The 16,877-nt window shown below is 33.9% G+C and overlaps 1 protein-coding gene across 1 annotated transcript in view; it reads right to left on the reverse strand.

The window, feature by feature from the left end:
- LOC145291477 (parathyroid hormone/parathyroid hormone-related peptide receptor-like) overlaps positions 1–16,877 on the reverse strand; it is a 1,157,133-nt gene that overhangs the window by 44,746 nt on the left and 1,095,510 nt on the right. Inside the window, exon 15 of the mRNA XM_080137359.1 lies at positions 3,501–3,542. Coding sequence (XP_079993485.1) covers positions 3,501–3,542 — 42 coding nt within the window. The remainder of the gene's footprint in view (positions 1–3,500; positions 3,543–16,877) is intronic.

Raw genomic sequence — 16,877 nt, forward strand, 5'->3', positions numbered from 1 at the left:
TTCATTTTGAATTCTAACCTAGTCTTATAGAATCTAATCAGCAATTACAATGACATACACGATGCTACAAAAGTACCTTATTTTCTGTTTAATCTCAAATTTTTATGGCACTTATGCAGTATAAGGACCGTGTGATTGTTGGAATCGCCCAGGCAATTTACGGAAAACACTGGAAGGTGCCGAACGAATGCTTTGTCATTTATTTTCCGCGCAAACTCTGGCCAATTTTTTCAATAAAAATTTATTTCTGTCAGTACGAAGCTAATTCAGTGAAAAATTACTTGAAAAAACGAAAAACAAATTAATGAAAAATTAATTTCAAAAGGAAAAGAATATTCTTGAATTTAATATATTTTACAAAACTTAAAAAAAAATCAAATTCATATCAGGATAAAAAACATTCATTGTAAGGTAAGTTTCACGATTAAATATTTTTTTAAAATATTTTTATGTGACTATTTCTTTTTTATAATTCATTATGATTTTTTTCAAATCAAGATAAATATATTAAATCTTTTTATTATAATAAACCAATGATACCAAGCAAACGTTTCCTTTATCAATCTTTTGTATTAGGGTTAAAGAGCTCAGGGTTTCGGCACCTTCCGGCGTTTTCTTTCAGTGGAAAATTTAAAAACTTTCTTCACACAATAGTAGCTGAATAATGCGAGATTGTATCTTTGAAATTTTCTTGAAATTGAAACCTTATCAGTGGTCTGTCCTTAGTAGGCAACACTATATTCTATCCAGTTAACCTTTTAGTGGATAATTGCTGCAATTAGAATGTTGAATTTATCGATAAATCGTGCCATCGTGCCAGTTAGTATGAGCCTGACCCCGCTTCTTACACCGTGTTAGATCCTTTCTTTGAGGTACCCCCAGAAGAAGGTGGCCACATGGGGTTAAATCAGATGAGTAGGGTGGCGAAGGGAAGTGCGGCGGGAAATAAGTCTATCATCAGCAAAATATAATCTGAACAATAGGGTGGGACTACATCTTGTTAATGTAAAAATAATGTGCTCATAGCTGCTCCCCTCTTTTCCCCTCAGTGCAGCAATGAAGTTCGCCTGTATGGTTGCTATGTAACAGTCCGTGTCCACCGTCACCGATTCTCATTCTCTTCTTAAAAGAAGTGTGGTTCGATGATATCACACAGTCGCTTTCTGTTGGCTAAGAGGGCAATAGGGATGTTCATAGAGATGAGCCTCAGCCTAAAAGCGCACATTCTCCTTGTTGACAAAGTGTCAATGAGCCTCGCCAGTAAAGAAAATCAAATCCAACATGTCGTCGTCATTTTTTAATCCGTTGATTGATATCTCCACAAAATGCTTCTTGTTCTGCGTTATTGCCATCGGTTTGCTTCCGCAACATCTGAATTTCGTAAAGAGAAACATTAAGGCCACCATGAAGGATCCTCAGAAATGATGTTCTCGAAATATCAGTTCCTTATGACAGACGACATGTTTATTTTCTGAGAGATCATTCAAGGTGTTCCCGTAAAATCTGAATATTGTCAGGAAATAAGGCTGAACGATATTGTCTGCTATTGCCTTTTTAGACATCAGTCACTTTTTCTGCCCCCCGAAATTTATCGCACAAACATTGAATTTCCCTTCTGTAAGGTATCTTGTTTGACTAAAATCTTTCCTGAATTACTGCTGTGTTAAAATAACTGATTTTTGGCAAAGTACGCCTTGATTATTTTTATCCGCTTCTACGTAGTATAGCGTCAAGTTAAATCCATATTGGCGTCAAAAGAATCTCCCAGACCTGCTGTCTACACCACATGAAAATATGGTAAAAGGGAAAACAAAATAAAGCGCCTTTTTTGGATCACCGTATATACTCACAATATCATATGTCTGGTGCTTAAAAAATTCTTTTCGTACTATTTTTGTTTTGTATTTTCCTTACTTTATGTTTGTTGAAACTAGGATTATCTTTTCTTGAACATAATGTCTCCGACATAGGAGGCGCTATGATCGCGCGACCGATCGAAAATTAAAAAAAACAAACAAACAAAAAAACTCTGGACGAGACCAGGTTTGACTACAACTGCTGTAGGCTATGACATGTGCAGCCAAACACATTTTTCTCAACACTCATCGTTTGAATCAGTACAAAGGGCCGACATTCTTTTACAAAAAGCAGTTTACATCAATAGTGTAGACAATCTATTCACGCATTTCTACACTGATTCAAATTGGCATAACCGCGTTAACAGGCAGAACTGGATCGTTCTTTCTTACACCAAGAAGTCCACTTTAACATCGGACAATGAAAAGGAAAAAGAAAACGTATTTTGCTTTGAAAAGGAATTTTTAATATTTCGAAAGTTTAGATTGAAATTAATATTTATTGTTCAAACAACAAATTATTAAGGATTTCTAAAAAAAAAAAAAAAATCCTACTCACCCTTTTATATTCTTTTATTCGCATTTTTTTTTCTTCGCAAACAAATATGAAAATCAATATTAAAACCAATTTTACTACAGAAGAAGCAGCAATATAAACAGAAATTTGGAATTTTTTTAAAGAAATCAGGTAACACGGTGTAGGATTTGTTTGTCCGAATTATTGAATTATTATTCTTTTTTAATCCAGATTTTCGCCCCCATGAGACTTTCTCAGGGTGTTACAGACATCTTGCTTTCATTCTAGTGATCTTACAACGTTGCCGAAGATCACCGATTTCTTCCGATCTTGTTGTAGAAACGTTTTCTTAATGTTCGTTAGCCGTAGTAAGATGCATTGGCACGAGTCTACAAATATTGGGATAATTTTTTTACAATAGAAGCATCGATATAATGAGAAAATTTTAAATCTATTAAAAAAAATAAATAACACGAAGTTTTTTTTAATTAATGAATTATTTATTATTTTCTTCCTCAGAGTGATGCAGATATGTTTTTGTCTAGATCAAACGGTGTTGCCGAAAATCGCCGATATGAATCTGTTTTGTGGCCCATCCGTTGTACACATGAAAAACAGACCATTTTACCAACCGTAACTATAAAAGTTGGATTTTCATGAATCAATACGTCTAGGGGCATTATTTGACTGTGATATTCTTTGGTACGGCATAGAGAAAATTATAGTTTATAAGGACCATTCACAACTATAAAATTCGTGGTTTTCAGAAATACTTGATTGATAGTCGAACACAGAGATATGAAACAATGAACGCAAACAAGACAGAAATACAGTGAGAAAGAAACACGCGCGTGCGCACACGCACACACACACACACACACATATATATATATATATATAGAGAGAGAGAGATAGAGAGAGAGAGAGAGAGAGAGAGAGAGAGAGAGAGAGAGAGAGAGAGAGAGAAAGTAACGCAATTATGATAGACAATAACTCACAAAACCTCACACACAACCACACACACAACCAAACGCACACAACCAGACTCTCTCTCTCTCTCTCTCTCTCTCACACACACACACACACACACACACACACACACACACACACACATAAAAAGTACTTACCTCGCTGTTCAGAAAACAAAATAACAGTGCCACAAAAAATCCCTGAAATAAATAAAAGAGAAAATAAATTAGAATAATATTTTATACTTCCGATTGTTCTTTAAGGTAAGGATTAATGATTTGGATTATTGGGATTATTCGGACTACTGTCCTCATTTTAAGTGTTATTCTTACAACGTTTCAGTCAATATGACCCCTGACCTTCCTCAGACATATTTTGTAAAACTCACGAATCTTTTCGTCGGACATGGAAATCAGTGCAGAATTTAGAAGCCTTTATTTAATCCAAAAGGGGTAGCATGTTCTGGTTCCGTCAGCCATGACCGGGTAGAAATTTTCTTTATACCGCCCGCACTGAGGATTGAACCTTCACTCTCCAGAAGATTAAAAATAGGATTCTCTCAGAAATCTCGTACAGATTCGCGAGCCCAGAAGAAAGATTCTCGTGTTCAATAAGATAAATCCAAAGAAGGTCGGAGGTTACACCGACGAAATCTTGTGAAAATAACGCTCAAGATGAAAAAAGAAATCTGAATAATCCAAACACTATAATGGTATTTCAAATTTGAACACTACTAAAACTCTGATGAGTTAACCATCTAGTTTGATTAGCATCGTGCACATTTCATTTGCCTAGGAATATTTTAGATTTTGAGAGCAAAGAAAATTCTTTTTTTGTTTCATTTTACCTCAATCAAAGTTCTCAGAAATCAAGGAGGCTCTTTCCTGATGCTAACACCTTACCAAGACGATGCTGTTGATTTTATACATTATGCTCTTCTGCTTGTACGGTAAAAAATTCTCACACGTTATCAAATGTTAGTGTTATAGTATTAGGCTTTATACGGTGTTAACTTACTTCAAATCGGACGGCTCCTTCTTCAATCGGATTTTTCAATTATCGATTAACGATTTTCGAAACTTATCAAAGGCGTTCCGATAGCAAACCTATCTAAAAACACCCTCAGATGTGTAAAGTATATTTCTATGAAATTTTATAGAAATCGACCCAGCTGTTTCATCGTCAATAATGAACGATATCTCCCCGCTCTCTCTCACACAGACAGACAGACAGACAGACAGACAGACAAAATGTCTCTTTTATGTATAAGTAGAGATATACATATTCTAGGCTTTTAGTCTGTTAAAAACGGGCAAAATTGTATATATATATACATATATATATATACATACATACATACATACATACATATATATATAATTATATTAAAAATATATTAAAAAACAATATATATATATACATATATATATATAATTATATTTAAAAAATATATTAAAAAAACAATATATATATGTATGTATATACATACATGCATATATATATAATTATATTAAAAATATATTAAAAAAGCAATATATATATATGTATATATACATACATATACATATAATTATATTTAAAAAAATATATTAAAAAGCAATATATATATATACATACATACATATATATAATTATATTTAAAAAAAATATATTAAAAAAACAATATATATATATATACATACATACATATATATAATTATATTTAAAAGAATATATTAAAAAAACAATATATATATATACATACATATATATATAATTATATTTAAAAATATATATTAAAAAAACAATATATATATATACATACATACATATATATATAATTATATTAAAAAAAATATATTAAAAAACAATATATATACATACATATATATATAATTATATTAAAAAATATATTAAAAAACAATATATATATATACATACATACATATATATAATTATATTAAAAAATATATTAAAAAAACAATATATATATATATATGTATATATACATACATACATATATATATAATTATACTTAAAAATATATTAAAAAAAACAATATATATATACATACATACATACATATATATATAATTATATTTAAAAAATATATTAAAAAAACAATATATATATATATATATATATATACATACATATATATATATAATTATATTTAAAAAAATATATTAAAAAAACAATATATATATATATACATACATACATATATATATAATTATATTAAAAAAATATATTAAAAAAGCAATATATATATATGTGAGCAATTGATTTAAATTCTATTAATTAAATTTTACAGCAATATGTATTATTTATCCCAAAAGTTTAGTATTCAATTTATGTGTTAATTATATGCGATCGGTCTTCCGCTCCAGTAGATATCTCACTACTGATGCAATTCTCTATCTATATAAAAGTCAGGTACGTCCAAGGATGGAGTACTGTTGCCACATCTGGGCCGGAGCTGCTAGAATGACACTTATCCTGCCCTGACAAAGTTTAAAATAGATTCGTGGTCTAGTAAAGGATGTCTAGTAAGGGATGCCCTTTTCTCTTCCTTGCAATCTCTTTTTCACAGAAGAGACGTTGCGATCCTGTCTTTGTTTTACCGTTATTTTCATGACAAGTGTTCGTCTGAGCTCCAATATATGGTTTCCTCTCGTCAAACTTTCACGAAAAGCACTCGTCTAACTGAAACCACTTTCAATAAATTCCCCCACTGTACCTAGACCTAAATGTAGATTCCATGAATAAAGTTTCTTTCTTAGAACTGCACGCCTGTGGAGCTCTCTTCCGTTTGCCTGTTTTCCAGCTAACTATGGGCCTTGATAAGTGGTGACTCCTTTGTAAAAAAAAAGGAAAATAATATTTAGCAAAATATATAAACTACTCTTGAATTTCATTCGCTAAATATGTTTCCTCTAATGATATGAACCATTTATCGAAACTCCATGGAATAAGGAAAACAATTTTTTTTCCTTTGTACTCCTTTTCGAAAAATAAATTTTTGTAAAATTTAATTTACAGAATTTAAATCCAATTGTTCCCATATGATTGCTCTATCTTGAATATTGAGTTTCTTTCTCTGATTGAGATTATCACATGAATATTAATACTAATATTTATGTGGTTTAAATTTACAAACTTATTTAATTTGTGAATTGAGGTTATACAGTTTTTCTTTTTGTATATATACATACATACATACATATATATACATATATGTGTATGTGTAGTCCTTGACAGAACTCGGATACGAGTATACAGTTTGCTCATGGACATTTCCTACGATGCACGAAGAGGTAGTCGCAGCTTCCACAGAGGATATTCGGAGTGTTCATAAGTTGTTGAGCTCCAGTTTTGCTTTGGGCTCTTTCTGTTTTCTATTTTGTCTTCTGTTTTCATATAATTTTCTCCAGCTCTTTTAGTTGGTTGCATTGAATTCCCAGTTGTCTGTGTCAATATTTGTTGCATTAAAGGTGGATTTGAGATGATATTTAAAACGGTATTTTGGTGCGCCACGGGGTCTTATTCCAATGGCAAGTTCTAAGGAAAGAGCTTAGAAAGGCGATTGTCAAGCATTTGGTCAAGGTATCCTACCCAGCGTAGACGATGTCATGTTATTATGGTTTCTCTGTTTGCCATCCTTGAACGGAAGAATGCCTCAATGTGCGTTAATTAGTCTTTCCGTAAAATATCACGCTGTTTCGCTTGGTGAAAATGTTTCAATGTGTTCTGTAGAGAACCGAAATCTCACAGCCATACAGCAAGGTTGACATTAAAATCACTTTGTAGGTCATGAGTCTGGTAGATCGCGTAAGTCGTTGATTGCCGAATACTGTTATGTTTTCCATATGATCCATGACCAGCTTCGATTTTGGTATCAATGTTTTTCTCAGCGATAGCATTTGTTGATAGGATGCTGCCAAAATAAGTAAACTGTACCACATTTACTAATTCTGGCGCTCTTATGGTTATTGTATCCATTGGAAAGGTTTGGTGTCCAGGACGAAGTTGAAGAAGCACTTCGGTATTTGCTATGTTGATGTTGGCCTATATTGCATAAACACTCGTGAGAAGTTGTCTACGCCTCTGTAGACTTTCAATAGTATGGACTAGTGTACAGTTGTCGTTGGCATATGATTCGAGTGTGCTCTGTCTGTGTTCTGTGTCGTGAATTAAAAACAAAAAGAATTCACGCATTCCTTAATAAAAGTTTTATTCGTCAAATGTGCACTTCGAGATAATACAAAGTTTATATGATATGTACTGAAGATTAAACAGGTTAAGGTAATCGAGGGGGTGAGAAGGATATTAAAACTATAACATTTTGCTCCTCAAGAATTATTATGACAGAGGATAGAATAAGGAATTAAAGTATTAAGTTACGACGTCTGTATTGTTTCTTATTTTAGATGATCTTCGTATAAGTTCCTCAAGTTCTAAATCCGTAATAGTTTTGATTTTTTAGAATTATTTATATATCTGTAAAAGTGAAATTGTCTGTGTATGTACATTTTCCTACTAAACTACTGTCAATTTTCAGTCTACAGACTCGAGATTTGACATAAGGGATATTGAGATTTGGGTTTGCGGCCAGAAATTTTGCTGTCCAGGGTTCAAAGTTAACGATTTGACCTTTGCAGACTCTACCAAACTCGTCCGCCAATTTTGGGTCTAAAAACTTGAAATTTTAGATGTAGGTTACTTGGACATGGATCAAACTTTTTAATTTGATTTGAGCCCCAAAAATAAATGTTAAGGCGTAAAAATTAGGGTCAAAGTTTAAAAAATTTGACCTCTGCGGTCTCTACCAAATTATTCAACCAGTTGGTCTAAACTTTTTTTGTTTTAAACATTGGAAATTTTACATAAAGGGTATTCAGACATGCAGCAAGCATTTTTAATCAGTTTTGAGACGAAAATTTGGCTGCAAGGAGGTCAAAGTTGAAAGAGTTGACCTTTGTAGACTCTACCAAACTTCTCCGCCAATTTTAGATCTAAACACTTGAAATTCTAGATGTAAGTTACCTGGACATGAGCCAATCCTTTTAATATATATATATATATATATATATATATATATATATATATATATATGCACTAAAGTTATGAACAAAATTCTGGGCTTGACCATTACTCCTGATCTTAAATGGAACACGTACATCAAATTTGTTGCCAAGGCCGCTGGAAAAATGGTGGGATCTTTCTTTCGATCCGGTAGATATCTCACTGCTGATGCAATTCTCTATCTATATAAGAGCCAAGTACGTCCAAGGATGGAATATTGTTGCCACATCTGGGCAGGAGCTGCTAGAAAGGACTTGCCCTGCCTTGATAGAGTTCAAAATAGACTTCGTAGCCTCGTAGGAGATGTCCTTTTCTCTTCCCTGCAACCTCTATCTCACAGAAGAGATGTTGCGAGTTTGTCTCTGATATATCGTTATTTTCATGCAAAGTGTTCGACTGAGCTTCAGTCTATGGTCCCCCTCGCCAAACTTTCACAAGAAACACTCGTCTAGCTTAAAACACCATCAATAATTCCTCCCACTCTTTATCTGTGCTTAAACCTAAACGTAGATTCCATGAACAAAGCTTCTTTCTTAGAACTGCATGCCAGTGAAACTGTCTTCCGTTTTCCTGCTTTCCGGCTGACTACAATATAGTTGTGTTCAAGTCTAACGTAAATAAGTTCTTGATGAGCCGTTCCATATGAGTTATCAAATTTACCGAATTTTCATTACTAATGATTACTATATTGTCCAATTTCTACTGTACACTCTTTAACCCTTATCCTTGAATGGCCTCTTGGCCTTGATAATGTGGTAATGCCTGTGTAAAAAAAAAAAACAAAAAAAAAAAACAGTACATGCCAACTAAGAAGTTGCGACATTTCCGGAGAAGTTCAACTAAAGCAGCAGCTTCTTTTGTGACTACTTCGTGTTTGATCCCATTGGCGCTTAAGGTCTTTGAGAAAAAAACGATTGGAAGGCTTTGTTAGTTTAGAGTACTTTTTTTTTTTACTCACTTTCACCCCTAACATATCGCAAGTAGTTCGTAAGGAACTACTAATTGGGAACCTGACTAAGAAAGATTAACAAAATGTTGGTTTACGTTAAACTTCTGCATATTTTTACAGTCAGGGAAGCAAGTAGCAGGAAGCAAATTCCAAAGTCTAGTTATTCCAGGGAAGAAGTAATTAGAGTAGAAAGCTTTCTGGCATTTAGGGACAACAACAGTGAAGAGGTGTGATTTTGCTGCTAAGCAGGTTTGTTGAGGATATGTACGTCGAGGGGGCATAAAGGCAATCAGTTCATCAGAGTACATTCCATTAAAATATTTGTAAAACAGGCAGAGGGATGCAATATTGCGGCGATGGGACAGGGGTTGGAGCTTAGTTGACAATTTGGACCTATTAGATTGGAGACCTTTTTTAAAGACCCTATCCAATAGAGAAAGACTAGTGATAGATGCACCAGCCCAAATGTGGCAACAATATTCCATGCATGGTCTTACTAGCATCGACTTCTATTTCAAATTCGTTGTCGAGATCGACGATTATAAGTTTAACATTTTCAAAAATTGTTTTTCATTATCTCAAAAGAATGTAATACTGGATGTGGAAGCGGGAAATCCTTTCTGTTTAATAATATTTTTGTCAGAAATTTTGAATGAAAATCCTTCGTTTTTTTAAGATTTAGGTTTTTTAGAGGGTGACTTTCGAACAGAGGTTTAAGTGTACTATAATTAGGGCTGTAACAACAGAATATTCTTTTCATTCTTTGGCTTTCGGGTATATATCCGACACAGTTAGACACACTTAATCAACTGAGAACCACATCCGGCTATATAAAAGCTTATAAAATATGAACGGATATATACTAAAGAGTTAAAATAATGAAAAGAATATTCTGTTGTCACAGCTCTAATTATAATCAGGTGCAATCTGATTGTTATGTGTAGTATATCCAAGTAATGAAATCGAATTAGCTGAAATAATACTTTTTAATGTAACTTTTCACAATATCATGTAATCTTTGGAGATTATAATCATGTTCCTTTTGAGTTTTCTCACATATAGTGATGCTATCCGCGAATACAAAACTATCTGATAATTTTTCTTGATAAACGATGTTTTGGAAGGCACTCATTCCATTACTAATGTCAAAGGGAAGGCAGGTAAATTGGTAAAACTTTCCGCATACCTCAAAAGCAGTGCATTTACGATCCGCGAGACTAATCGAGATCTGATGATAGGCAAACTGGATATCCAGAGTAGTGAAGCGATTGTACTAGATAATGTCATCCACCATTTTTGCAACGTTAAGCATAGGATAAGCATAAAGCTTTTTTTAATTCCCTTTTTAACCCAAACACTTTGATGTAGAGGGCTACTATTGGGGTCATAAGTTGCAGGAATACTATGTAGGGTGTTGAGCAGCGAGATGTCTGTTCACATTACACTTGAACTTCTGCATGTCAGTACAGTTGGTAAAGCAGCGACCCGGAAAGTCTAGCAGTAGTCGGGAAGAAACTATTAGAACAGAAGGCTTTCTTTCATCTAGGGATCTCTACTGTGTAGGGGTGGAATTTTGCTGCTTCTCGGGTTTGTAAAGAGTATTTACGTCGAAGCGGTACAAGGACTTGTAATTCGTCGGAGCATCCAGCATTAAAATACTTGTAGAACAGGCAGAGTGATGAAACATTTTGGTGAAGGGACAGAGGTTAATGTTTAGATGACAGTTCAGGGCCTATCAGGTTGACGACTCTCTTTTGAACCCTGCCCAGGAACGAGAGACTACTAGCAGATGAACCAGCCCAAATGTGACAACAGTACTCCACACATGGGCGAATGGTAGCCTTGTAGAGGTACAGGATACTTTCAGACGTAAGCAGTTTTCTAGCACCGTAGAGAGAGCCCACCTTCTTCGCACTGGCCTTGGGTAAATCTGTTTATCGTATCGCTATAATCAATAACCATTCTTTGCTTATGTTGTTTTTTTCATTGGACGTCACTAATACGAGCTTGTATCGGAGACACAGAAGGCTCTATTATGAATTCTTTTAACATTATAGCTGTTTTCTTCTTTATAAATTTATTATTAGTGATCGTCTGGTGGCCTGATTTAGTAGCAATTTGCGTTGTTTTAGGAAATAGGCGCAAAAAAAGGTGGGGAAAGAATATTTACGGAAGGAAAGTGATTATTCTTGTTAACAATACCGATAAGTTCAGTCCTTGAACCATTAAATTTTAATGTCATTTTTTTTTATTTTATAGGATACAATTTTCTATAATATAATGTCAGTAAAGAGATCTAATTATTTCCACTATAACGCCAGAATGTATCTTATTTGCCAGTGAAATATCTACTATTGTCTCGCCAATTATTTTAGCATGTTGTGTAGAATCTGCTAAGGCTATTTTTTGTTTTTGTTTCAGCATAATAAAGAGATTTAATTCTTAAGCACTTTTTTACTAATGAAAGCTCCTACTTTGCCAGAATCGACATGACATTAACAATGTAGCCATTTATTTTACAGTTTGTTGTTTTTGTTCCAAATCCGGCGATATGAGGAATGGTCAGATTTGTAAATTGTAGCAGCAGCAACCGAAGCTCTGCATACCTTAGCTTAATGTCCCCCTCCTGTTCTTTTTTCTTTTTTTTAAATAGATTTTTTGCACCTGGCGTTACGCACCGAACATAATAGCCGAGAATGGCTATAAAATAAAATATAAAAATATAAAAATAAGTATGTATAATGGCTACATGCACATCTTCCGGCAACCATTGTATTGCTTATATTTTCGTAGCATTCGAAAGATTTTATTGATTTGTCTAGTAATCTAGTCAAAGCATATGTTTCTTAGAGAATGAGCGAGGATTTTTCAAGTAGGCGTTAGCAAATAGAATAGGAGGTGCTACTGCAAATAAATGCGTCCCTTATATATTGATTTTTATTTTCCTCGGCGGTGACGGCTTGGAAGTTGCATAATTTAGCAATAACTTCCAATTGTAGTATAAAAGCATACTTTCGAAAGGTTGTTGTCTGAGAGTTAGTAGCTGATGTCTATCAATTATGAAGTTCACTGGTTTTTATATAAACAGCGTCTTGTGCTCTAATAGCACTGTGGTAGTCGTTAGTGTCTCTTATAATCTCACATGCAGCTGCAGATATAGAGCTGATTAGTGCTAAAAAGGTTTTAGAGGGATTCTCGATCACGTTGTCATTATTAATCACACTCCGGTAATTTTAGAGATCTCAGTTTCCAATGCTTGTACCGCCTTTCTGATTACAGAGTTGATGATTCGACGTCACATCTCTCCGGTTGCAGTATTCTGTCCATTTCCTTTTTCTTTTGACTTGTAGCGAACAGAATTGTCGTATATTAAAAAGAAAAATGTCAAGTCACGAATTCTTTAGTAAAGGTGTTATTCGCTAAAAATGCACATCGAAATAATACAAGGTTATATAAGTTTTACTTAAGATTGTTAGACATGTTCAGTGAGGGATATTAAAATTAAAGCATGGACCTAAGTACAAGTCTCGCTTTTGGTTCAGTCGTCCACTTAGTATAGCAAATGTCTATAAAAAGTCACCCAGATCGGCCAAGTAGTTTCCAAGAAAACATTCAGAGTAAATGTGGTATTGTGACATCTAATTGCTATTAATTCTAAACTGTATCAAACGGATAACATATTACTTAGTTCGCTGATGCTTAACAAAGTTCTGTACATTTCAACCAGATAGATCCAGTAGTTTCTGAGAAAAATAGAACGAACGGACAATTAGAAATATGATATATATATATATATATATATATATATATATATATATATATATATATATATATATATATTAGTGATGGGACGATTGCAATATTTTTCCCGATTCAGATACAATTACCGATTCCTTACTAAATTTACAATTCCGATACAATTACCGATTCAGTTTCTTTATAAATCTCTAAATATTTAACTATAAAGTTGCTATTTTTTTCCTAATTACTGTAATAACACATGTAAAATGTGCATATATTTTTTCAAACATAAAAAGCACACTTGTAAGGGATGATCTACGGATTTTAGTTTTACTCATAGTTTAAAATCAAAAAATATTTATTTTATTATTACTACCAGCAGTGGAAGATTTTGTATTCAACAAAATCAAATAAACAAAGATAATTGAAGGAGTTGTTTTCTGATCCCGATTCCGATTCCATTACCGATTCCGATACTGATTTCGATACCGATTTCGATACCGATTCCAATATCGACTCCGATATCGATTCTGATACCGATGCCAATACTGATTCCGATACCGACTCCGATACCGATTCCGATACTGATTTCGATACCGATTTCGATACCGATTCCGATATCGGTCCTGATTCTAATTCCGATACCGATTCCAATACCGATTCCGATACAGATTCTGATACTGATTCCGATACCGATTCCGATTTCGATATCGATTCCGATTCCAATACCGATTCTTATTCCGATTCCGATACCGATTCCGATACCGATTCTGATTCCGATACCAATTCCGATACCGATTCCGATATCGATCCGATACAAATACCGATTCCGATACCGATTCCGATACAGATTCCGATACCGATTCTGATACCGATTCTGATACCGATTCCGATTCAGATTCCAATACCGATTCTGATTCCGATACCGATTCTGATTCCGATTCCGATACTGATTCCGATACGATTCTGATATCGATTCCGATACCGATTCCGATAATGATGCCAATACTGATTCCGATACCGGCTCTGATACCGATTCCGATACTGATTTCGATACCGATTTCAATACCGATTCCGATATCGGTCCCAATTCTAATTCCGATACCGATTCAAATACCGATTCCGATACAGATTCTAGTACTGATTCTGATACCGATTCCGATACCGATTCCGATACCGATTCCGATTTCGATATCGATTCCGATTCTGATTCCGATTCCGATACCAATTCCGATACCGATTCTGATTCCGATAACAATTCCGATACCGATTCCGATATCGTCCGATACAAATACCGATTCCGATACAGATTCTGATACCGATTTCGATACCGATTCCGATACAGATTCCGATACCGATTCTGATACCGATTCCGATTCCGATTCCGATTCCAATACCGATTCTGAAAACTATCATTTCTGATACATAAATATAAATTTGAGTTTTAAAGGTATGTCTTTGTTTGTGGAATTTCATTTGCTATCTGCAGGGAGGAAATTTCTTACAGTATATACGCTGACACACACACACACATACACACACACACACACACACACACACACACACACACACACACACACACACACACACACATATATATATGTGTGTGTGTGTGTGTGGATATATATATATATATATATATAAATATTTATATATATATATATATATAACAACAACCAACTCGCCCGGCTCGGGCCCTACGGGGCCTGGGCACCAAAGTTCAAGCAAAGACCATATGTGGGGGCAAACCCACATATAAGACAATTGCTCTTGTAGCAATCAGTTATTGGTGAATGTAGGGGAAACCCTCCATACCAATTGTCACTATCCAGCTCCCCTACTACTGGTCCCCATTTCCCCAATCTCTCCACATTAAAAAACGACCTTGTGCCTAATTTGCTCAGTAGGGAAGCAAATAAATACAAATAACAACCAACCGAATTAAACATTCTGTTGTATTCTTAACACGTGTTTCTTTTTTCGTCACACTTCAGTTAAAGAGAACATTTTTATTTGCGTCCTTTTATCTGTATATGACGTTTTATTTGACGACCCATCCGGTGGTCGTCACGCCGCAGTTTCGTCCGGTAATTTTTTCACGCAAATTAAACAGACACACCTTAAAAATACGTGTTCTTGTTTAAAATTCCAAACCTTTAGGAAATTAGTTTAACGACGCAGGAAATTAAACTAAGAAATCCATTTCTTTCCAAAGTAAGACGTGAATGAATTCGCCATGGATATAGCAAATATATAATCGGAGACTTTAAGAAAGCCGATCCTTTTTTATCACCTATTATCTATATCTGATTGACAGTTTGTCGCTAAATGTTCGTATATCTGCTAAGTACTTTTTGGTTATTTGACATAGGAACGTGAAATTTGTTCAAACGTATCTCTTCCCTATCTAATAATAATAATAATAATAATAATAATATTAATAATAATATATATATATAAATTATTATCTAATAATTTATACACACACACACACAAACACATATATATATATAAATTATTAGATAGAGAAGCGATACGTCTTGATACGTGATGATAAGCCTTGACTGTCATTTGGGCGGTCGGGTTTCGATCCTGGCATTAGGAAGTTGCCTGTCTAGCAGCACTGATGAGCTGCGAAACAGTATTGTATGTGGATGACTATATATATATATATATATACACTTGTGCCCGATATTATTCATACCCCCTCTTGAAAATTGAGTTTATTAGGTGTAACTTTGTAAGAATTTATTGTTTACGTCCATATTGATACATATCTATCTATATCTATCTATATATCTATAAAAACAGAGATGTGTGTGCCACAGACGATTTCTGATTGGTTAATCCAATAATCACATCTCCTAAAAAACTATGGTTCGTAGGCTCTTACCTTTACCATAAAATATTATGGCTTGATTTATTGTCCATCTTGGAAGGGTTTAATTTTTTCCTAACTTGCGATTTACAAATTAAAAAAATACGAAACTGACAATCTAACAATCGAACCTCCGACATCACGGCCGCCATTATGAAACTAAACCAAAAAAAAAAAAAAAAAGCGCCTTCACTCGTGGTCTTTACATTTCGGGTTTGGGTACTTGTGCAGTTTTCCATTGACATTAAAAAATGGAAATATTTAAAAAAATATATATATATTGTACGTACTCGTCATGGGATAAAGTTTTCCTACAGAAAAAATCACGTAATTTCATCAAGTAGTTATTTTTTTATAGCGAAAAAAGAAAAAAATCAACGCTACAAGCGAGTCATTATTAATTAAACAGAAAGTTCAAGTAGGGGGATTTCCCCATTTTTTTTTTATAGCGAGGCCAAATTTCGCGAATTTGGCCTTTTTTTAAAGCAGTTTGGCCTTCAAATTTCTGTTTGGCCTTTTTCTTCACCGATGAAATAAAAAAAGCAAATAAAAACAACGCAATAAAACTTTTAAAAATACGGCACACTTTTGTTGTTCTTGTTTGTTTTTTTTTTGGTAATTTTCCTTATTTTTTTATTTTTACAAGATAATACTATTAAATGGACACTATTATGCCAAATTAGCCCCCCCCCGAAAAAAAATGCACAAAAATTCGAGATTTAAGGTTTTGACGAGATAATTTAGCGAATTGTCCGGACTATTGCGAGAGAACCATCCATTAGTTTTTCCTGAAATTTTGCCACAAATTGTATTTCAATACATAGATGTGCATAGTAACAACATTTTTTAGCCGAAAATTTCCGTTGCGTCCCCAGATTTCATCGGTGAAGAAAAAGGCCAAAC

This window comes from Euprymna scolopes, chromosome 12, assembly GCF_053919585.1.
Source record: "Euprymna scolopes isolate OS-2025 chromosome 12, ASM5391958v1, whole genome shotgun sequence".
In the NCBI taxonomy this organism is placed as follows: domain Eukaryota; kingdom Metazoa; phylum Mollusca; class Cephalopoda; order Sepiida; family Sepiolidae; genus Euprymna; species Euprymna scolopes.